Genomic DNA, 25,155 nt, shown 5'->3' with positions numbered 1-25,155 from the left:
TTTCTTTATTCCTTTATTCAATTCACAGCAAGTAGCACCCGGTGTCTGAGTACTTGCTTTACTGTGCCAAACACCCCACTCTCACCTTTGCTTCTCTGCAGCAACAGTTCATTATATTCCAACTATGCTACAAATAATTTTAAGTAAAAAAATAGATTAGCTAAGTCTGATTAAATTATATTTAAACAAAAATGAGGAAGTGAAGAGAACAGGATACTGAGAATGTTATAATTCTTGTAACAAACCAAAGAACCAGTAACATCTATCTTATTCCTATTTCCATATATTCTTTAATGCCGGGAGCAAAAAGTCCACATAAATATCTGACATTTCCTAGTCTGGAGTGCATATACTCTACATATGCTCTATGAATATCAGTGATGTAAAATGATAGTAGGTCATAGTTTTCAAAAACCACTCATCTGGAATTCAGGGTATTTCAATGCACAGAATTATGCATAAATTAGATAAAATTAGCTAATTAAGAAAAATATGCCTCCTGATGGTTTCTTCCTCATCATTTGTCTAAAAATTTAAAGAATACAAATTTTTGCACCTGATGATTATTTTTTGGCTAAGACTTGCTAAATACATGACACTTTTGCATCCTCCCCACCCCCCAACAATATGTGCCTAATGAATTCATCCAAGAATGCCTATGTGATGAAGATGTGATGAAGCACATCTCCAGTGCAAGGTTGCTAAAAATAAAAATTTTAACACTCTTGTTTTTCAAAATGTAACCATTCTCACACTTAATGGACACACTAACCTTTGGGTTTTGGTGGCACAGGACCTACAAATCCAATATTGTCATAAAAGTTATGAATAGCGCTGGGATTAAAATGTGGTCCTGAAATATATAAAAAGTAAATATATCAATGTTTATAGCTCAAAATATTTTATTTTTTAAAAATAAAATATTTTATTTCTAAAAAATAATCACAGAAATGCTTTTCATTTATTTTGTACCTACAATCTCAATTGTATGTAAGGATTTCAAAACAGCTTAGGTAAGTATAGTACAGTACCCATAACAGAGGTGAACGTGGTAAGCTGGGGAAGAAGTCAAATGAATGCTGGTCAGATAATATGATTAGAACCAGACCCCTGTTCTTTGGGACAAATTAAAGTAACTAAAAATTTTAGCAATCTAAAATATTTTAAATGAGCAAACATGACCCTAAGCACCTAAACAGCTTGGCCTCAAGGAAGTACAAAAACCTTGTACTGAGTTAATAAATGGTTCAGATTTTGAACAAAAGGAACAAGTTCAGAATTATAGCTTCTAGACCAGCCCTAACTTTACTTTTCTCTCCAAAGTTAAATTATGGCATTTTCTATGACTGTTTCAAGATAAACAGCTTACTAATGTTTTAGAAGAAAATGCGATGACTCATCTTGCAGTTTAATGGGTTCTGGCACACACTCCAAGTGTGAGGAAAGCCTGCTTTTCGGTTGGCTTCCTTCCCTTTCCTATCTTTTCCCTTTTATATATTTCTATTATTTCTCCAACTTCAGAATTAGGTTTAAGTCATAACATTTCCTTTTAATTGTCTATGGAACTGAATTAAATTATAAACATTTTTTTTTACGACAATAAGCAATGATTACTTGTCAATCACTCAAGTATAATAAGCAATCAGGGTTCTAAAACTATGTAAGCCATATTTTTATTCTCTATGCTGCCAATTAAGATAGTGCCATTGGGGTGGGGGTGCCTTTTTAATTATGTTTTGAAGAGCATAATTCTTGAAAGGTAGAAAGAAATAAGGGAAATACAAAATAGCTATATGAGCAATCTTAATAAATATTATTGTAACACATAATAGCAACTTAGGACAATGCAGCCAGAGATACTACTCCTTGTCTTCCCTGATTCCCTGAATACATGACTAAAGCAGATTTGAAGGACATAAAATATATCAAGTTACTTTGCAACCAAATACATATTGGGGGGGGGGGTCGAAAATAAAAACCCAATAGTTCTTTAGCACTATCTGGCTCCGAAGTCAAATCTAAGACAATAAGATTATGATTGATGCATCTGCTTTTGGCCACAGGGAAAGAGCTGGTATATTTAAACAATCAATGAACTTCTGCAGAGTGTGCACTGAACTTTACCTCGGGCTTGAAAAAGATCAATTTCTTTGGTTAAGCAGTCAATGTCAATCTGGAGTTGTCTATTACAACTTCTCAACTGCTGCATTTCTTCCAGCTGAAAGATAATTCCATGTGAGAAGGATCTACATTGAATTCTCGTGTCATTAGTTAAGAAAAAGTAGACTTTGGCAGGGAAAGGTAAGAACAGAAAAACAAGCATGAATTAAGAGCTTTTAAAACTAGATCAAACTTTTATACTTATTACAGATTGCCTCTTCACATGTTCAGGCATATTGGTCACACAGGTACAGAAACACTTACTGAAGGTATTTGGGATATGGAATTCGATCTTTTCAGGCGCCTTCGAGTTAGATTATTTTCCATTTCATTGACTTCAGATTTTAGTTTATCCAGCTTTTTCTTTTGAATCTCAAGTTCCCTTTGAAGTCGTTCCATTCTGGCCTTCTGGTGTACCAGCAGAGCTGTAATGCATATTAGTAAACATGAGGGTTTACCCACTGCAGTCAATTCACCTATAAGCAGTCTTGAGAAAACAAATATTTCTATGACAAGAGTTTGCCAACAATCCCAAAGATATATTAAAACAAAATATTGTGTTTAAACACTTGAAATTCCAAAATTTTTAACTTGAAAATTATCCTAATTATTTAAGTGGACAAATGTCACCTATCAGGATTTGGATAAACCTATGTTATGGCTAAAGAAAGCATATTTAGCTTATTCTCTAAAGGCTCTACTTTTGTCATCTGACCTACTTCTATTTAATTCACATCTGACCGTCTACTCCAAAAAGTGGTATGTTTGGTCTATGTGTAAGGTATTCTAATAGAAAAATTTTATAGATATTTTAGAAGGGAATGTGGGTTAGGTCTAATCCATTTTGATGTATGCAACAAATGAAACATTGATTTTAATCCACATGAATGCTAGCATTAAATTGTTGAAATTATAGAGTATAAACTATACTATTTAGAGAAATCAAACATGTATTTTCTTATGTTCCAATTACATTTCATGAAAATATTTTTCCTAAGATCGAAAAAAAAAAAAAAGAAAAGAAAAACAATCAATCCTGAAGCATGAATGATGAACTGTTTGGGACACCTATAAAACCATAAAATTTTTATATATGTTCTTATGATCCACCCCTGGAATATGTGGGCCTCATTTTTTAGGATACTGGACTGAAAGTGAAGATACCAGAAGCTACTTTCATAAAAAAGGTGTTTGGATAATTCTATGAGAAAATAGGCAGATTTGGAAAAAAAAAAACTTTAAAAAATTAAAAATAGTAATTAAAATAAAAAGTCAAGCAGATTCAACAGATTAGATTGATGCTGAACGTCATCTTCAACTAAACACAAACTTCCAAGAATCTAAAAAATAAGGAAAAGGCTATGGCATGTATTCCAGGACCAGAATTAGGGTGTGGGTGATTGGGGATGCTGTTAGCCTCAAATGCTTCAACAAAATCGCCTTCAAACAGTCGGTAACTTTTCCCAACAAAAATCTGACACTAATATAACCCACAGATGTTTCCCTCTGTAATGTTCCTTTCTTATTTTTTTTTAAGACTTTATTCATTTTAGAGAGGAGAGAAGGAGGGGAGAGAGAGAGAGAGAGAGAGAGAGAGAAGAGGGGAGGAGCAGGAAGCATCAACTCCCATATGTGCCTTGACCAGGCAAGCCCAGGGTTTTGAACTGGCGACCTCAGCATTCCAGGTCGACGCTTTATCCACTGCGCCACCACAGGTCAGGCTGTTCCTTTCTTATTTATTGGAAAAAAATAAATATGAGGGCATTGTTTCCAGTTTCAAAAACTATGGCTAATTCTGATAAACACTAAAATCCTGGTACCCTCTCTGCCATTTTAATACATACTCTGTTACTCAGGCGTTTTTGAAGATATACATTCTTCTGGTTGAAAACATGCCATATCTGTGCACACCATACCTCCCAAGCTTGTTTTGTCAAGCTTGTATTAACTTGGTTGATTTTATGTGAATCACAGAATTTTTGCCCTCTATTACCAAAATATAAAAACTCTGCATTAGGGTTTATTTACTGTCCTAAAAGTGTATGAGGATGTGCATTTTCCTTTCTGAGCAGAATAAGAGGAAAAAAAATGGAGGCAGGAAGTGGAATGAAGTCAAGGCAAAGGCACATTAGGAATCATATTAACTGGCTGTGTGGGTCTTGCTTCTTTCTTTTGGCATGTGAAGAAACTTATAAACAAAATCACACCAACCATGCACACGTATGAATGAGGCTCATGCACATTTAGTAATATGTACTTATATAGGAGAGGTGATTTGTTACAGACTCCAGCAGGTAAGCTGAAGGAGAAATTCTCTCCATTCCTATCATTTAAGTATAGACTAATATGGACTTGAAAAGCCAAGCTATGAAGAATCAATTATATTAGCCAGGACTTTCATTTGAGGATAGCTGACGGAGCATTGTATTTATAAATATATTCTTCTGCCTCCTGAAACGCCATGAAAATGAGAGGAATAAAACTGGTACTATGCAATGATACAACAGAAAGAAAGCAATTAATGGACAAGAGATTTTGGCCAGTTTCTAAAAAACTGAGTGAAAGCAGATGAGATGGCACAGACAATAATGAAGGAGGGTGAAGAAAGCTCCAGTCTCACAAACAAGCAGAGCACTTAGAACAGAGGCAGAGCGTGCCCTGTAGAAACTGGAAGAGGCTCCAGACTTTGGGGAATGCAAGTAACAACAGCAGGTAGAAGTGGGAACAGGCCAGAAACCAGGGGCTTAACTGGATGCCTGTTTATAGAACATGCTCTCTCCATCCCATAGAAGGGCAAATGACTATGTTTATCTATGTTTATTTTATTTGTAAGGCACCCAAACACACACTTCTCAAGCTGGTCCCCAAATACAAAGAATGCTAGGTGATGGTGGCAGACTGTTCTCATGTAGCAGCTGGTTCCTGACTTATTCAACACAAAGCAGTCAGCCAAGTAACAAATCTCATTTTCTTACACAGGGTTTTCAATTAGCCTTCACAGTTATTCTTCGTTAAGTATGAACTAACAAACAAGGAATCACAACACATCTGAGGAACACATAAGAAAAAGATCTAGATAAACAAAGAGAAAGACTAAGCTCAGATTAAGTGGAGATAATTCAGGAGAGAGACAAGAACTTAGATTCTGATAAACACCGTTAACAGATTTGAGATAATGCACCCATAAAAATAATCTGCTATGAAAAAGGAACCAGAGAACTGTCTTAGAAATTAAAAAAAATCACTGTTGAAATGAAAATTTCATATACAACGTACATAGGTTGGAACAAAAATTAATAGTAAAATGGAAGAAAAGGTGATGGAATATATCGAGGATATGACAATACAAAATAAATAAAAAGTTGGTCCAGGACGTTAAAAAACTGAATAAGAAAAGTTCTAGAAAGAGAGAACGGAGAAACTGGGAATAAAAAGGGGATTTCTATGGTTGAAGGGAGACACCAGCTTTTTTTTTTTTTTAACGTTTCCTTTATTTATTTATTTATTTACAGAGACAGAGAGAGGGATAGACAGGGACAGACAGACAGGAACGGAGAGATGAGAAGCATCAATTATCAGTTTTTCGTTGCGACACCTTAGTTGTTCATCGATTGTTTTCTCATATGTGCCTTGACTGCGGGCCTTCAGCAGACTGAGTAACCCCTTGCTCAAGCCAGCGACCTTGGGTCCAAGCTGGTGAGCTTTTTGCTCAAACCAGGTGAGCCTGCGCTCAAGCTGGCGACCTCGGGGTCTTGAACCTCGGTCCTTGGCATCCCAGTCCGACGCTCTATCCACTGCACCAGTGCCTGGTCAGGCGAGACACCAGCTTTTAATTCAAGGGAATCTACTAAAGGTTGAGCAAGGATCTATACACTGCTCACAAAAATTAGGGGATATTTCAACACTTCATATTCACTTTGAAATATCCCCTAATTTTTGTGAGCAGTGTATATAAAATGTGCGTATGGAACATCAATAAACATTTATACAAATATGTATACCTTGATAAAGTTAAAATAATATCCAATTATATCCATGTATTTGAACCATAATAAGGTCTGGGTAAAGACTGTGCTGCAGTTTTGTTGGTGGTATTTGCACTGAATAACTTTTTCCTTTTTGTTAAATAATTTTTTTTTACTGATTGATTTTAGAAAGAGAGAGGAAAGGAGAGAGGGAGAGAAACACTTGTTTTGTTTTCCCACTTATTATGTATTCATTGGTTGACTCTTGTATCTGGCCCTGACTGGGCATTGAACCCGCAACCCTGGTACATCTAACCAAATGAGCTACCCGGCAAGGTCACATTGAACCACTACTGCAAGAGTTGACATATCATTACTCTGTATTTATAAGTCATTATCACACTAAGAGATAAGTTCATTGCATTTCACACTTGGAAAAATTCAGTAGTTTAAATTTTTTCATTATTAAGTATACTTCTCAATGAAACCTCAAGTTCCTTAAGGGTAAATACTGAATTTAATTTTGTGCTACCTGGTATCTAGTATTAAACCTTGAAAATTGTAGGAACTCGGTAACTATTATATGTAAAATAATGACAATGCAGCTTTTTATGGATAATAAAAATAGAAAAGGAAATAGAATAGAAATATTGATAAAACAAAAAGCTGAGATTTTAAAGTCTCCTTCAATGTTTTAATATTTTTCACTTAATAAGACAATACATTTTGAAGTATGCCAAGTCTTAGTTAGGTTGCTGACATTGTAGAAATGCGTTTTTTTATATGCTAGTTCTACCAAAGAAATAAAGTAAGCGATGTATTTAACATACATGAAGTTCTTCAGTTTTCTAAACTTACCTACTTGTCCTCTGAAATCGACAAAAAAGGAGAAATAACAGGTAGAAAAAATATTTAGTACCTTTTAAATCATCGTCCTGTCAAAACTGAAATTTAATGAGTAAAGATAGGTTAAGCATGCAACTCCCTCTTGTGGTTAAGATAATCATCAGTTAAAAGTAGGGCTCTTCACAGTAAGTACGCTAGATTTTTTATACAGAAATTTCAGAAAGTTTAGCCTTTACTCAAGTTTTGTTAGCTTCTGATGGACAACAAAGACATATTTTCTCTTAACTTTATTTGTAATTAGAAAAACACACCTGAAGCTCCAGATGATGTAAGCTTTACTAATTTTTGGCATTCTATAGTATAAATAATGTCTTAGTTTCTCCAAAAGCCAAAAACAAGATAGAGAATGAAATGTGCATATTAAAAAAATACCTTTGCCATTGGAAAATGTACCAGCTATACATGGATACAGAGAGCTTAGGCTTATTAAAATGGCGGTGGAAATGTAATAAGTACTTAAGTTTTTGCTTGTCATGACAATTTTATGTCTAAGTCAGGTACATGCCTAAGTCATTGTACCCAAGATGATACAATGTCAGCTTCTAAAATAAACCAAGATTTTTTTTTCTAGACTGTAAGTGTTGACAGCAGGAAGATTTGTTTTATATACCACTGTGTAATTACAGTCACTTATTTGGTGATTGAGTGACAAAAGATTTAGAGATGGCAATTACTCTAAAGCATCCTGATGTTCCATTTATTTTGCCATTTTAAAGATCAGTTTGAAATCAGATCTTGCAACAGCTCTGCAACTGAGCCCATAATTTGGGCAACAGATATTAGCAGAAAACTGCAAGAAATGATGTTTAACCCCTGTAATTATTTTTAAGAAATCTAAATTATTTATACATTTGCATTAATAACAGGTCAACTTAAGACCTCTGCTTGAATAATACTTTGTTGGCATTTATTTGTATATAATTAAGATGCTGCACGTAGTTTTACAGCATTAAGATATAGACATTGGTTAAAACTTTTGCTTTAGTAAAAAGAAAACTGGGGCCTAGACCAAAAGAGCCTCGCAGATGAACTGGATGAACCACTATAGAAACCGGGGATGCCTGCGGTCACCGGTTTGAAACCCCAGGCTTGCCTGGTCAAGGCACAGATGGGAGTTGATGCTTCCTGCTCCTCCCCCTGTTCTCTCTCTCTCCTCTCTAAAATGAATACATAAAGCCTTAAAAAATGTCTTTAAAAAAATGGGGGATGCTTACTGCTTAGGAAGGTTTATACTTTAAAAGGGAACATGGTAGCTATTTTCAGGTTTTTGAAGGGTGCCCTATGAAAGAAGTAAGGCCAGTTCAATATTCTTTTCAAGAAGTATTATAATTAAAGATAAACATTAAGATTTCTATTTTATTATTTCAAAATCTTGGAATGGAGAAGAGCTTTGTATATAAGACATAAAACTAAACCCAGAAACCAGAAGGAAAAAGGATTGATACGTATGAATATATAAAAGTAAAAAAATTTACAAAACAAGAAGAAATTTATTGACCAAGTTAAAATAACAGAAAAAACATTCTAGATTTTCTACAAAAAAGGCAAGTTCACATAATAAGAAATACAAATGGTTTAAAAATTAGTACTTTAAAAGATGCTCAATCTTACTCATTTAATGATGTAAATTTAAAAATACCAAAACAAGACATTTTTACCTACAGAATGACAAACATGTATTTTTCTTTTCAATCACCTTCATAATGATGGTTGGGGGAGAAATGGAAGAAAAGAACCTTCTTATAAATGTTGCCAAAATGTTCCCCATTTATAAATATGGGGAAAAATATTCTACCAGCTTATACTCTGGTACAAGAATCTCTTTGGAGGGTCTTAAAATTAAAACCGGCAACACGTACTGTTGTGGTCATGCCTTTCACCAAATATTTCTGGCTCTCTGTCTTCTAGGTATAGTCGTTTCTCCTTATCTGCAGTTTCACTTTCCATGGTTTCAATTACCCTCGGTCAACCATGGCCCAAAAATATTACATGGAAAATTCCAGAAAGGAAAAATTCATAAGTTTTAAACTGTCCCCTGTATTGAGCAGTAGCATTATGAACATGAAATCTTGTGCCGTCTTGCATGGGGACATGAATCATCCTTGTCCAGCATCTCCATGCCATGACTCTAACCCCTTTGTTAATTACTTCTTGATTTTCAGATAAACTGTAGTATCTCAGTGCTTGTGTTCAAGTAATCCTTTTACTTACTAATGGCTCTGCAGCTCAAGAGTGGCGATATGGGCCATTCAAATATGCTAGAGGAGCCGTAGAGTACTTCATTTAAGTGAAAAGGTGAATATAGTAAATAAGATATTGAGAGAGACTGAGATCATAATTCACATAATTTTTATTATGGTATATTGTTATAATGACTCATTTTATTTTTGCTGTTGTTAATCTCTTACTCTGCCTAACTTAAAAATTTAGCTTTATCACAGATATGTATTTACAGAATAAACGTGTGTGTGTATGTATGTGTGTGTGTGTAGGGTTTGGTACTATCTGTGGTTTCAGGCAATCACTGGGGGTCTTGGAACATATTCCCCAAAGGTAAGAGGGGACTACAGTACGGTAGAATCGAGCTTCTCCATTCTGTCTAAACTAGATGTGCCTATGGGACTTGCTTTAGCTAGAGTAATGTATTGGGACAGAAGCTTAATCCTTTCAGTAGTGAGTTTTTTTCATGATCGCTGACCCCTGAGAGTTCTTTTTCAAAAAATGTAATTAGTTCCAGTTTTATTAACTTAAAATCATGTTTGTTTGATAACCAATTTATGGAAACAAGAAGAACATACATTTGCCTCTTTTTAATGTTGCCTTATATATGTACGATCATACTCTGGATGGTCAGGAGGCACGAGGACATACATGAACCTTCGTACTGCTCAAAGGGTTAAGGAGTCAATGCTGATTCGCTGTACTTCCTTTGTCTTGCTTGAACAATCATGGAAACAGAGACTAAGCTGCCTCAACCTGGGTCCCCGAGTGAGAATGATATAGAACAGAGCCCACCAGCTAATCTATAATGGCAAGTGAGCTAGAAATAAACCTTTGTTGTTTTAAAGACAGTTTGTCACTGACAGTTTGTTGTTTAAAGACAGTATACCAAGTCTAAATAATATCTCTATCAAAATTAAAAATACACATATTCTATGACACAGCAGTTCTACTAATCTCTTCTGCCCACATACTTGGATACAGACACAAGTGTATATATGCAGAATTTTTACTGCAGCAGTTTATAAAAGCAAGACTTTAAGGCCTATCAAGAAAACACTGATTAGACATTATGAATAAAATACTATACAGTCATTTTTAAAAACAGATCTATACTATACTTTTGACCTGGAATACTCAGAATACCAGAATACAAAATAAACTATTTATGAATAGCTATTGGTTGTCTCTGGTGAGAGGAACTATCAGTTATACACCCTTTTGTTCCTACATGTATTTGATTTTTCAAGTATATGTAGAAAAATATTTGAATGTAATAAAACTTAAAATCGACAATTCTAAAATTTATATGGAATAGCCAGAGACTGCAAATAGCCAAAATAATTTTAAGAAAGAACAAAGTATGACTTACACATCCCAATTTCAAAACTTACGAAGTAAATAACAATAAGAGAGGTTAGTACTGGCATAAGGATAGATGTACAGATCAAAGAAGAAATGAAAGAAAACCAGTATGAAAGTATCATTAAAAATATTTATAACTTTATATAAGTAATTAAAAGAAACACTGTAGTTTACCAGTTAGAGCAAATACCACAGATGGATTTCTGCAGAGATAACAGAGAATGAGAAATCAGTTTTGGCAGCAATGTTAGTTTTGTAAGAGTCTCTGGCTCTCATAACGAAACAAAGGAAGCAGGCCTCCCCCACACCTCCCGCCCCTGCAAGAATTGGATTGAATGAGTTGCCAGTATTAAAAAAAAGCATAGTTCTATGAATAGGAGAAAGCACCATGAAGTCTCAGAATACAGTGAATGATAAAATATTTATTGGTACTTTCCAGAAATTGGGTGGTCAGGTAGTGAGACTGAAAAGGGTAAAACATAGATAGATATCTAGCCAGTATCCTTCCTACTGGTAAGCAAGTTGCATCTCAGTATTTGTTCTTTGTAGGTAAAATAAGACTCTTCTTCATAGCTATAGATTTTAGTTTAAAATTTCTATTCAGCACTCAGTCTTGTTTCCATTCCTGTAGTACTTTAAGGACTCAAGCGTAACTGCATTCCTCTAGGCTGGTGGTGGTGATGGGGGCAGACTTGGAGGCGAGCTGAGCAGGGTCCTGGTAGAAGTTTCATTAATTTACCTCCTTTTCTTCTGCTCATTCTGTAGCAGAAGGCATATCAAACAATGTATCTCTTTAAGAACATAAATTCTTGTTGACATTTTTAGATTTCAAATAATAGAGAAAATATAAATGCAAAATAATGCATTTTGGCTGCCAAATTTACTTATGTCCCCTCTTTGAGATCTTTTCCTAGGATTTTAGTACAAGGCTCAAGTTATTTTTCCACTCTAAAACTATGTTCCAGCAGCTTTAGAAATATTTCACTGTAGGAGGCAGAGGCATCTCTTTTCTCCTTATTATCCACACTACACAAATGAGAGTTCAGAAAAGATCCTTGCTTAAAGATCAGTATTACTCAGGTCACCCCACTTAGTACTATAGTGAGTGCTGTGTAAACTGTAAAGCATCACACGAGTGAGTTAACATCACACAAACGCATTTTTCAGGAACGAACAATCCTCTGATTTCACTTGAACAAAGACAAAGGAACACTAGATCACTGGATGACACATAAATCTGGGTCAGGCCCAGTGTAAACAGGAAATGAGACGGAAGGCCCAACAGCAGCCACCCAGCACAGCGTGCACATACACCAGCAGTGCAGAGGTGCAGAGCCATGTGAATGCTAGGAAACTCTGTGTGTATGTAGTATGTTTTAAAATGTTTGAAAACGTAAGCATGGTTGTCACAGTTATCTGAAGGGTTCAGCAAAGCGAAGTAGTAAGTAGCAGAGTCTGGGGACCCTGCTTTCTTGGGTAGGCTTGGAGCTCTGAAAGCACAGCCTTCCCTCATCAGCAATTTTTTTTTCATCTTCAGATGCATTTAGAAGGTGTTCCCTATACCTATCAAGGGTATTACTTGATCGTTTTATTTTTAATTATATCTATATATTGTGACTTCCTTCTCTACAGCAGCCTGTTTTTATTTTTTTACTGAGATCGCTTCTCTGCCTTTTGACTAAGGTCAAGTATTTTTTTTATTGAGTCACATTTAGCTCCATGTTTCTCATATTGAGGCACATGTGGCCCCCAAAATGGTGTACCTTCCAAAGAGGATTTATTTTGAAAATCTCAAAAGCCATTAGTATTGTGGTTAAGAGTGTGGGCTCTGCTGTCAATTCCTAGGTTGGAATCTTGACTATGCAATTCACCCTTTGGTAAGGTACTGAAACTACCTGGTCCTAAGTATTTTAATCTGAAAATAGGAATAATACTAGTGCCTACTTTATAGCTGCTTTTGAGATGGGCATTCAGAACTGTGCCTTGCACACATAAGCTTCCATCAGGTATTATTATATATCTTAAAATTAAGATTATTCATTTTTCCTCTTGAGCAAAGATAGAAAGATAGGAAATGCTGGGGTGTGGATTTAGACAGGGAGCCCAGGGCCCATGTCACTGAAAAGGTGACTTTTGAATAAAGACCTGAAGGGAGTTACCTGTGGATTCTGTGAGAATTTTAAACCTAGGGCACAGCAAGGACATGGGCTCTAAGCCTAAGGTATGCCTCTTCTGTTTAAGGAATAGCAAGAAGTCTAGTAGGGCTGGAACAGAGAATGGGAGAGGGATGGTTGATCATGTAAGGCTTTGTAGTTTTTACTCTGAATTGAAATATTCATGTGCAGAGGAGTGATATGATCTGACTTATGATTTTTCACCATATCTACTGGGCTGAAGGAAGACCTAGGAGGCAAGGGTGAAAACTGGTAGCAACTGCAATAATTCACTTGAGGGATGATGGTAGCTAGGACCAAAGTGGTGACAATGGGAGTGGTAAGAAACGATAGGACTTTTTTTTTAAAGTGAGAGAAGGGGAGATAGGCAGAATCTCACATGCACCCTGACTGGGATATCTACCTGGCAATGCCATCTAGGGCTAATGCTCCAGTACCAAACTATTTTTAGCACCTGAGGCTGATATGCTCCAACAGAGCTATCCTCAGTGCCTGGGGCTATGCTCCAATCAATCAAGCCACTGGCTGCGAGAGAGACAGAGGGAGAGAAGGGGGAGAGGGAGGAGAAGCAAATGGTCACTTCTCCTGTGTGCCCTGACCAGGAATCTAACCCAGGATGTCCATATGCTGGGCTGATGCTCTATCCACTGAGCCATTTGGCCAGGGCTAGAATTCTTGATATACTTTGAAAGTTAGAATTTATAGAATCTATTGTCAAATTAGATGTGAAATGTGGAAGAAAGATGTCAAGGGCTTTTTGAAGTTTCTGGCTTAATCATTAAATAAAAATTAAGTTGCCATTAACTGATGAGAGGAATGATCATAGGAAGAGAAAGTTGGGGGATATGTGAGAAGCTGTTCTAGACTTAATAAACTTGAGATGCCTAGAAAACATTCAGATGGAGATGTCAAACAAATATTTAAATAAACTTGCTTAAAATTCATGGACTAAGTCCAGGTTCGAGTTATAAATTTGGGAGTCATTAGCACATAATAATACTGTCACAAGTCACTTGACAGGGATCTGTTCTGAGAAATGTGCTGTTAGGTGATTTCATCGTCACGTGGACACCACAGAGTGCACTTACACAAATGGAGATGGCGTAGCCTACTGTATTCCTAGGCTATGTGGCATAACCTATTGCTCCTAGGCCACAAACCTATATAGCATATTACTAAAGTGAGTACTACAGCAGCTGTAACACAATAAGTATCTGTGTATCTAAAGATATTAATATAGAAAAACTCAGTGAAAATAAGGTATGAGATAAAATGTGTGCTGTGCTATGGGGACATGGGGGGGGGTGAGGGCTATGAAGGGCGGCATCATCTGTGGGAGAGTAGACACCAGGAGAAGGGAGGGAGGCAGAAGAGAACAAGGAAGAGAAGGCAAGAGAAAGAGGCCCAGAGAGATAAAGCTAGAAATAATAAAACAAAGAAACTAGAAATACTAAAACAAAGAGGGGGAAGAGCGAGAGAACCGGGGCTGGGAAGAAAAGAGATAAAGAGCAATGGGGAGTAAGTGTTCAGGATGGCGACTGTATGCATGTGCGCATGCGTGTGTGCATGTATCAGCAGGGGTAGGCATGAGCAGCCCCTGTGGTCCCCTACTTCCAACCCTCTCCCTCACCCGCTCTGGATCCCAGCCACAGTGGGGCACAAGTGGATAACATGCTGATAACTGAATTTATTTAAACCACCCAGAGCTAGCAGTAAATTCAACACCTTAGGTCCAGCCTTTTCTTTCAACAAATCAAACAAATTTTTTTGCTTATAATCCATTCTAAATTTATGGAACCATATTATGTGGCCCAGTGTTAACTGAAATGTTCTTATGAAGCGTAAGCAGCATTTAAGGTCATGAGATTGAATGGGATCGTCTAGAAAATACTACAGACAGAAAGAGAGGGCCAAAGATTGAGCTGTGAGACTCTGACCTTACTTTTTAAAGAACAACATGAGACAGGTCAGAAAGATGCGGGAAGACAAGCAAAGAATTAAAGGAGAGTGGAAATCCTAGTGTAGAATCCTGGAAGTCAAACGAACAAACTGTTCCAAAGAAGAGAGTGCCCAACTGTGGCAAGTGCTGCTGATATCAAGATCAAGGAAGATGAGGCCTGAAGGACCACCACTGGGGTAGTGACAGTGCTGTCACTGCTGGCCTTGACAAGAGCAGTTTTGGTTGACTAGTGGAAAAAATCCTGACTAGATTCAAGAAAGAATGTGAGAAAAATTGGGAATAGCCAGTTAGATATGAATATCTTATATCTAGTTCAATATAAAATTTCTCTTATCAAGTTATCTTCAAAATTTTTATTCTTTTAAGAATCGGCAGTTATCCAAACACAAGAAATCTGCTATTTTAATGGATGGAGAGTAGGAGAATAAGGGAGAAGGATAGAAATTAAATATCAGTGAAACAAATAATGGTATATTTAAATTCACATGCTGCTTGCACTAAACAAACATGGTTCTAGTTTAGTCACAGATACATGAGGGAAAAGTTTTATCATAGCTTCTAGTGCAATCAGCATCGTCCATGGATCTTGAAAACACACAGGTATATATAAGCACATGCTTCTCCACTCACAGATTCTAACTGAGCAAGTTTGGGCTCAGTGTTTTGAAAACTCCATAGGTGATTATGGAATCTGAAAGCACCATAGTTCAGCTTGGGTAAGACTCACAAGAATGAAATTGTTTTAAAACATAAAATAAGCTCAGGCTCCTCTAAGAAACTCAGCAGTAAAATTACTGTTTTTAGAAATATTAAAAAAGAACAAGTGGAACTAGCAGGAGTAGGAGACTGCATGTTACTCAGGGGTAATGATATAGGTGAACAAGTCATTGGGGATACAAGGTGACTAAGATATGTTGTTACTGTAGAGGCCTCACAGCTAATCTGCAAACTTGCATCCTTATGCAAGAGAACAAACACATCCTCCACCTTCTTATCTGAATAAATTTAAGTTTTCTACTGGAGAGCAACTTAAGGGGTCAGATAAAATATGACATAATAGCCTAACCAGGCGGTGGCGCAGTGGATAGAGCGTCAGACTGGGATGTGGAGGACCCAGGTTCGAGACCCTGAGGTTGCCAGTCTGAGTACCGGCTCATCTGGCTTGAGCAAAAAGCTCACCAGCTTGGACCTAAGGTCGCTGGCTCGAGCAAGGGGTTACTCGGTCTGCTGAAGGCCCACGGTCAAGGCACATATGAGAAAGCAATCAATGAACAACTAAGGTGTCACAATGCGCAGCGAAAAACTAATGATTGATGCTTCTTATCTCTCCGTTCCTGTCTGTCTGTCCCTGTCTATCCCCCACTCTGACTCTCTCTCTGTCTCGGTAAAAAAATAAAAATAAAAAATAAAATAAATAAAAATAATTAAAAAAAATATGACATAATAGAAATGATCTCTACTTGAATTAATAGATATAATTTAGTACTATACCAATGTCAACTAGTCTATTGCAGAAAAACATGCTCCAGTTACATAGATTTAAAACTAATGTTCTTATTAACAATTCTAAGTAAGAGAAAGGCTGAACGAACTTATCTTTTAAGAGAGGCTGATGGAGACAAATACTAGGAACAGGATTCAAATTTTTCTTTATATTATTCTAGGACCGTGCTGGTCAACCTGGTCCCTTCTGCCCACTAGTGGGCGTTCCAGCTTTCATGGTGGAAGGTAGCGGAGCAACCAAAAGGCGCCGCGATTGGCTCACCATGAAAGCTGGAACTCCCACTAGTGGGCAGGAGGGACCAGGTTGACCAGCACTGCAAAAGCGGGCGGTTTTTATAAAAAGGTTCGCCATCACGGTATTAGAGAAATGAAGGGGATCCTACTAGTCAAAGAAGGCATATTTACTATATTATTCCACTAACTCTTACTAAAATGTGTTTTTATGAATTTTAATTTGAAGAAATTTTAAAGGGAAAGTAAGCATCACCACAGGTAAGAAAATAACTGAAAAGAATATGTTATAAACATTAAGAAAACAACAAATCAGAGTTGATTATTCTGAACATTTGATACCTCTGTCATTCAAACTCCAAGTTATACATACCATAAAACTGAAATTTAAAAGTTATGTGAATACTTGCAAAGGGTCTTAGAATAGTATGATTTAGTTCATTTTTAAAAGATGAACTAATAATGCTGATACCCATTTCCGCAGTGAATCAAACACAGGCCGTGCTCCAGCACGGAAAATGCCCCTCCCGTCAGCATCATTACCTTGTGTGTAGGCAGCATCATCAGATCCCATACTCAACTTCCGCGCTTCACTCATTCTATCCACGTGTGCTAAAGCAGGGTCCGTGAGGTGTTGAATATTCTCTGTTTCTACATAATGATCAGGATGATTTAGAAGGTTTGTAAGTTCAAAGGTAGGGGAAACAACCCCTGGTGAAACTGCAGGGGGTTTATTGGGAGAAACTGTGATTTTGAAAGTATATTTTGTATTGGGCTGAGTGACCACCACCCGCGGAGAAGTGGCCGAGTTATTGCCTATTGCTCGACTTTTGGGAGGGTGGTGATGAATAAAGGCAGGACCCATGCTCACTTGCCCAGACATGTTCCTGGAGGTGGCAGACGCTCCCGAGTTTGTGGATATGAAGAGGGTGGGCTGATTGCGCATGCCCTGCTCATCTCCTGTGGTAGCGTTAGCTGAAATATAGACCTTGGGTTGACTACGGGACATTACCTCATCAGTATTTGGGGGACTGGCAGCTATGTAAACAGTGGGCTGATTTCTATTTAAAGTCTGGCTGTTGACACAAGAGGAACTGCTGGAGGCTCGAGGTCCAGAAGAACGCAATTTTGAAGAATTGTTTCTTTGTGGAGGTTCAAGTTTGATTTCAATCTGGTTTTTTCGAGGTCCTGTTGAAATGTTCTGAATGTTATATTGGCTGTGGGCAGAAGACTGAGAGCTACCAGATGAATGAACTGTTGGTGGCTGTGGGGTGGTAGGCGAGCTGATGGGCATGTAGACATGAGAGGTCTGGTGGCCTTGCTGGTTTGGCTGCTGGGCTGAGGTATGTGACAGAGGATTAGATGCGGGATAAGTAGTCCAGGGACCAGGTTGTGAAGGTTGATACACTTGTTGAGAGTTCATGGGATTAAACTGAGATACCCAGCCAGAATGCTGTTGTGTCTGTCGAGCTGTACCACTAGGAGTTGTAATGTAAGGCCTAATATAGATAGAATTTCCCTGTGGACTGTTCAGTACAGGTGGAGGTACACCATGTATGTGCAAAGATGTAGGAGTATTACGACCAGTCTGGATATTTGGGGCTAAAGTTACCATAATGGGATTAAATCTGGGAGTTTGCTGAGAATTAGATGTTCCTTTGCTGCCTAAGTGAAATCCAAGATGTGGTGCTGAATTTGAAGCACCAGATGTACTGGATATTCCAAACACATTAAAGCCTTGAGGAACTTGAGCCGGTGCTGTCTGTGGCTCCTGCTGATAGAGCTCATTATTGGACTGACCACCTTGAAGCTGTCCATCACTAATGCTATGCGTTAGGGTCCTACTTCCATTCATCCTACTGCCTTCTCTTCCATGGTGGTAAACATTCTGTGACTGCAAGTCCAAGTTGAGAGAAGTCATGTGATTGCGTAGACCAGAAATTCCAGAGTCATCCGAAAAATTCAAGTCTCCTTCACCATAAAGATACCTTGTACTCTCCTGAGAGAGAACTGCACAGCAGGCATCCAGGTTATTATTATTCTATAAAACAAAAGTAAAACAGCTCGATGTTAAGAATCAGAAGCTAATGCTGAGACTCATCACTACTAAAATATTATGTAATTAACAAATGACTAGTTAATAAAGTAACATATATTTGAAACAGTTTAATTGAGAACTTTATTATGCAAATAGTTTAATTAAAAATCCTTATTACTAATAACATAACAGAAAAGTTCTCTAACTAGCAAAAGTTAAGTGAACCCAGTTATTGCTGTTTCAGAAGTTATTTTATAGTAAAATGAATTCATGCAAATATAATAAAATCACAATGTAATTAAAAATGCAGTTTGAGTGCTAGATATTCACCTTAAGCATATAATACTGTATGATTAAATATTTTATACATTATAATACTATAAAACATTTTAAGATTTTTTTTAAATTATATTTGTAGTATTTAAATTTAAAAAATTCTAAAAACCATAGTCATCACAATTCCTTACATGTTCTTAACTTGTGTAAAAAACAAACCCCCAAACACATATATAAATAAATGTAAGCTCAATGTAGCCTTTAGAATAACTGAGTTCATATCTACCTTTAGACAGCACCATATAAAAATCTACTCTACACTGTAACAGATCTGGCTGGAGTTAAAAGTTTGTATTGAATATTTTGCAGATTAAGTTGTTAGAAAAGCCAAATGGGATTAAATAACTGGACTTTGAAAATGATTCACACTGGGGTTTGGACTTTAATATAGGCAATGGGGAGAGCTACTAAACATTAAGTGAATAGAGAAGAGGAGACACAAAGGGTATTTAGGGAAGACAGGTCTACGGATACTTAAAATGAGCAAGAAAAGGGCCTGACCAGGCGGTGGCACAGTGGATAGAGCACTACACTGGGATGCAGGGGACTCAGGTTTGAAACCTCAATGTCACCAGCTTGAGCGCAGGCTCATCTGGCTTGAGCGTGGGATCATAGACTTGACCCCATGGTTGCTGGCTTAAGCCCACAGAGGTTGCTGGCTTGAAGCCCAAGGTCACTGGCTTGAGTAAGCGGTCACTCACTCTGCTAGAGCCACCCAGTCAAGACACATGTGAGAAAGCAATCAATGAACAACCAAGGTGCTGCAGCAAAAACTTGATGCTTCTCATCTCTCTCCCTTCCTGTCTGTCTGTCCTTCTCTCTGTCTCTGTCACAAAAAAAAAAAAAAAACACCAAAAACAACAACAACAACAAAAACAGGAAAAGGGAAAACTCTGATAAGACTAGTTGGATGATATGACATTAATGACTATTTGATAGTGGAAACAAATTATGAAAGATGACAAATAGTCAACCCAATTTGGCTACAAGAGAGAAAGATAATTCAAAAAAAACTTTAGGAGTCTGCCAGAAAGGGGGCAGTTTGAGATATAAAAAAGATGAAAAATGTTAAGATGTCTACAGCCTGACCAGGTGGTGGCGCAGTGAATAGAGTGTCAGACTGGGATGCCGAGGACCCAGGTTCGAGACCCCAAGGTCGCCAGCTTGAGTGCAGGCTCATCTGGTTTGAGCAAAAGCTCACCAGCTTGGACCCAAGGTCGCTGGCTCGAGCAAGGGGTTACTCGGTCTGCTGAAGGCCCGCAGTTAAGGCACATATGAGAAAGCAATCAATGAACTAAAGTGTCGCAACAAAAAACAGATGATTGATGCTTCTCATCTCTCTCCATTCCTGTCTGTCTGTCCCTGTCTATCCCTCTCTCTGACTCTCTGTCTCTGTAAAAAAAAAAAAAAAAAAAAAAAAATGTCTACAGGTGGTTTCATATGAGATAAAAGCTTGTTAGAGAAAACTAAACTAAAGGCATTTTGAAGTCTTGTTAAGTCTTGGAAATGACAGTCCACAGTTTGAAGAAGAATGTAAAAGAAAAGGTTAGTAAGAGTTTATTTTTTTCCCCATCCCAAACCAGTTCAATATCGCTCATGCTATAATAAAAATCCTTTTATCCTACTCCTAACTCTGAATTGATACAAATTAGTTTTTCAAATGCAATTTAAAAATTCATCACAATCATTAGCAACTGACTACTCCTTTCTGTAGTTTTAGATCTTTTCTTCAGCCAAACCTAACTGGTGCATTTGCTTCAAGCTAACTTTATTGCTATTCCTCTTAACTTTTCTATTCTAAGCCAAAGCTCACAGAGACCCCATCTTCTCTTCTTTGCCAACATTCCCAAGTTAAAATGTACATTCCCTACCAAATCTAATCACAAACTTCCTTTTTAAAAGCTGGCACTCATAGTTATCTTCCTAATCTTTTGAGCTCTCAAAAATCCCTACAATCCTTCATAATCTCTGATTATTTAATGTTTTAGTCCCAGCTATGCCATAACTCACATTACTTTTTTTAAATCAGCAAAACATAAAAGAACCTAAAAGGAGTTTATAAGGCTACAATAGAATAAAAGTAAATGTACTTTTAACGAAAAATTTGAACACAAAAATAGAAAGTACATATAATAAACTTCCCTATATTCACCATCTTTAACAATACTTATAGATGGCAAGTTTTTACATCCAATGTGTATGCCCCAACTCCTCTTAAATCTTAGACGTTATTTTGTTTTTATCTGGAAATACATCAATATGTATTCTTAAAAAATAAGGACAAAAAACCCAACCACAACCATAATGCAATTATCACACCTTAAAATAATCAATACTTAATATTACCTAATATCCAAAAAGTGTTAAAGTTCTCTGATTGTTTAATAAAGGTCTTTTTAGTTAGTTTAAATCAGGACCTAGGCAAGGTCCAATTATTTGGTTGATATGTTCTTATATCTTTTTAATTTTTTTAGCCGTTTGTTGACAAACTTAACTATTTGTCAAAAAGCTTGACCATTCATTTATTAGCAGAATTTCCCACTGGGACTGGCTGACTATACCCCACGGAGTCAATACCTCTGCATTTCACTGTAAACCAGTAGTTGTAACTAGGTGGGTGGGAGCAGGTTCATGCATGAATTTTTGGCAAGACCTTTTATAGTCTATTTCTTATTGCATCACACAAGGAGGCACAATAATGTCTGCCTGCCTTTCTGTGATTGTGAAGCTGATTGGTAGATTCTGATGGTGTTAGCTTGATCCAACTAATGATTTTTAGCAGGTACCGGTGATCGCTGTTTAGAAACTTTATTTAATCAGGGCTTGCAAAATGGTGATATTGGTGAGACCCTAATTATAAGACTCCTTCTTCACATATTTACTGTAATTCTTTCTCAAAGAACTTGCTCTCTTCTACTGTTGGTTATTCTTTGCACAGAAGAGGTAGGATAAATGAATTCTTTCTTTACCGGTTTTTAGACTAATGAATTGGTACTATAGCAACCTCCAAAGGTGGTAAGATTAAATTTTTTTATATCATTATAAACTCCTGTATCTTCAAAATTTTGCTGTGTGTCAGCTGATTAAGGTCATTATACCCCATGTTTGGGCTAGTGGGAATAACGTCAAGTTGATTCCTGTGTGCATATGACATGAATCCAGTAGTCTTTTATATCTTCCTTGCTTCTGATATGACAAGATGTCCAGATCCCCTAGTATACGCCCTGCCCCAGATCTGAAATCAGCTATTTCCCAAATAAGTCCTTATTTATTGTTATTATTGCTATTACTTGGAAATTGTAGAAGACTCCTTTTAAGTGTATCAAAATAGGTGGGTGAGTTTTTAAATGGTTGAGAATCATTGCTTTTTTGTATATATACAAATCTGCAATCTCTTCAAAACTATAGAATAACCTGAATCATAATTCCAGTTCCTCTTTCTTTCTTCTCCAAGCTTCTTGTACAGACATGGAGATTACAAATAGTAATTAAAGTATATATGCATTATGAACATCCTTCTCAAACTCTTATTCATTCATTCCTTCAATCAGTATCTACTGAACACCCAGCAGGCAAGCCAGAAAGGAATAAATCACTGCTCTAAGGATCTCACAATCCTAGTGGAGGAGATTAATGAGCACACAATATAATACAGAATGGCAGGTATTTTAACAGAAATATGAATAAAGACTATAGGCGGCGGTGGTCTTCTGAGAAGGCATCACCTAAGGATACAATACTTAAATACTAAATTTTACAAATACTGAAAGAACATCACAATGTATTACTTTGAAAAGAAATAGCAAATTTAAACTTTAAAAATCAATAATATTCCCGGGTTCGATTCCCGGCCAGGGCACAAAGGAGAAGCGCCCATTTGCTTCTCCACCCCTCCGCCGCGCTTTCCTCTCTGTCTCTCTCTTCCCCTCCCGCAGCCAAGGCTCCATTGGAGCAAAGATGGCCCGGGCGCTGGGGATGGCTCTCTGGCCTCTTCCTCAGGCGCTAGAGTGGCTCTGGTCGCAACATGGCGACGCCCCGGATGGGCAGAGCGTCGCCCCTGGTGGGCGTGCCGGGTGGATCCCGGTCGGGCGCATGCGGGAGTCTGTCTGACTGTCTCTCCCTGTTTCCAGCTTCAGAAAAGTCAAAAAAAAAAAAAAAATCAATAATATTGAGAATAGTGAAAAATTCAATTAAAAAATTCAGGTGCCAACTATGCTATATTCTCACACTATTCTAAAGGTTTAATCACCAAGTATCAACACATTTTAAAGATACAAATTACACCTGCTGATAATATGGTTATCTTAAGAATCTACAGCACAAGGAAATGATGTGTAGTTCCAGAAACAGGCATCTGAGTAGTAAATAAAGTCAAGAATAGACTAGAGGGCCTGACCAGGCAGTGGCACAGTGGATAGAGTGTTGGACTAGGATGTGGAGGACCCAGGTTTGAGACCCCGAGGTCGCCAGCTTGAGCATGGGCTCATCTGGTTTGAGCAAAGCTCACCAGCTTGGTCCCAAGGTCACTGGCTTGAGCAAGGGGTTATTCAGTCTGCTGAAGGCCTACGGTCAAGACACATATGAAAAAACAATCAATGAACAACTAAGGTGTCGCAACGAAAAACTGATGATTGATGCTTCTCATCTCTCTCTGTTCCTGTCTGTCTGGCCCTATCTATCCCTCTCTCTGACTCTGTCTCTGTGGGGAAAAAAAAAAAAAAAAAAGACTAGACCAGAGGAAAGAATCTTCTGTTCTCCTAAGAACAGAAGTGGCAGCAGGGAATGATCCTTTAACTACTAATTTCTTATTTTTGTATACTATGCTTTTTTCTCATCTGGAAAAGTTCTAAACCAGTGTATTATAAGGAGGATCGCTCTAGAGAAAGGACAGATGCCTATGCAATTGTGAGAGACAGCAGTTCCCAAAGAATGGCTGTCACCAAATAAAACTATATGACACTTAGATGTAGCTTAATTTACCTTTATAGTTTAAAAATATTTCTCCAAATTTGGGAGGACTGACACCCTAGTTTTACTCCCAGGGGCCCTCCCCATCACTTCCTTGTATTTCTTGTTATATCAGCTAAAAAGGACATTACCTGGAGGCCCAGAATGACTGTTAACTCAATAGAAATGAATATGCTCTGCCTAACAGGTAACAGCAGGTAAAACAGAGCTCCTCTTAGTAATCACTAGGCACCGGCACTCAAGTTATAGGAAGGTTTGTTCTTGTAAAACCACATTAACATAGGTAGTACGACTGAGTGCCCAAAGGAAATTAAAAATCATCTATTTTCTATTTCTTGATAAAGTTGAAAACATGCTTAATTACATTTTTTAAAAATGGGCATTTACACAGATCAAAACAGTTAGAAGGGCCTAAGTTGAGTCTCACCCCTATCTCAATCCCTGTCTGACCTGTTCCCTCTTGTCCACTATTGGTTACCGTCTTTTACTAACATTGTTTCTAATCCCCCAGCACTTCTTTATGCAAACATGGTCAGATATATACATGTGTGTGTATTTACTTCCCTGTTCTCATCTATATATACTGTGTTTTGTTTTCTTAACCTAATACAATCCTGCAGATATACTGTAAGAGTAAATAGCTTCTTTATTTTTGAAATACTTTAAATAGAATGTCAACTGTAATTGAAAATTAAAAATAAAAACAAAATATTTTAAATAATTCTACATAAGGCTCTTGTTTTAGTTCCAGTCAAGGTAGTTCAAAATCTCTGTACCTGTATTATTGGGAAAGTGTTCTGGACAGTTCCCTCAGTTTAAAATTTTACTAAAGCATCTATAGTATTTTTCTTTGACTCACTCAACACTCTCAGCATAATCTTCTTTTATCACAAATCTCTCTTTGCAAGGTTAGGAAGAGGCACTCGGGTCCTCAGGGAGACACCTTCCTGCACTACCACTGTTTCTCCCCATACTTTAACTTAGGACTTTATTCTTAGTACTTCCCCCTCCTTTTATTTTTTCTTTCACACCCTGTATTGACAAATGTGGTCTACTGATTCATTAGCCAAATCTTTATTATGGGTCTTCTATTATTATCGTTATTAGTACTGGCTACTAACATTCATTGAGCATTTGTTATGAATCAGCTATACTACTAGTTGCTTTACCTGCATTATCATATTTAATTCTCTGTGAATTTTTCATCCCCATTGGACAGCGAAGAAAAACGAGGATCAGAGAAGTTAATACTGCTAGTAACTGTCAAAACTTGAACTTAAGTCTGTTTATCACCAAAACATATGCTACTGATTTTTAAATTTTATTTTT

At 37.2% G+C, this 25,155-nt stretch overlaps 1 protein-coding gene across 5 annotated transcripts in view; it reads right to left on the bottom strand.

Moving 5' to 3' along the window:
• Positions 1-25,155, bottom strand: part of TAB2 (TGF-beta activated kinase 1 (MAP3K7) binding protein 2) — a 72,893-nt gene that overhangs the window by 3,871 nt on the left and 43,867 nt on the right. For 4 of the 5 annotated variants that reach the window (XM_066247907.1, XM_066247906.1, XM_066247905.1 and 1 more), the window contains 4 exons: positions 17,028-18,525; positions 2,425-2,585; positions 2,125-2,218; positions 773-853 (listed from right to left, as the gene is read on the bottom strand). In XM_066247907.1, coding sequence (XP_066104004.1) covers positions 773-853; positions 2,125-2,218; positions 2,425-2,585; positions 17,028-18,525 — 1,834 coding nt within the window. The remainder of the gene's footprint in view (positions 1-772; positions 854-2,124; positions 2,219-2,424; positions 2,586-17,027; positions 18,526-25,155) is intronic. The other variant, XM_066247909.1, reaches the window with a different exon arrangement.

This window comes from Saccopteryx bilineata, chromosome 12 (genome assembly GCF_036850765.1).
Source record: "Saccopteryx bilineata isolate mSacBil1 chromosome 12, mSacBil1_pri_phased_curated, whole genome shotgun sequence".
NCBI classification, from domain to species: Eukaryota; Metazoa; Chordata; class Mammalia; order Chiroptera; family Emballonuridae; genus Saccopteryx; species Saccopteryx bilineata.
The sequence above is the reverse complement of the archived record's forward strand: the minus strand, read 5'-3'. Positions and strand labels throughout refer to the sequence as shown.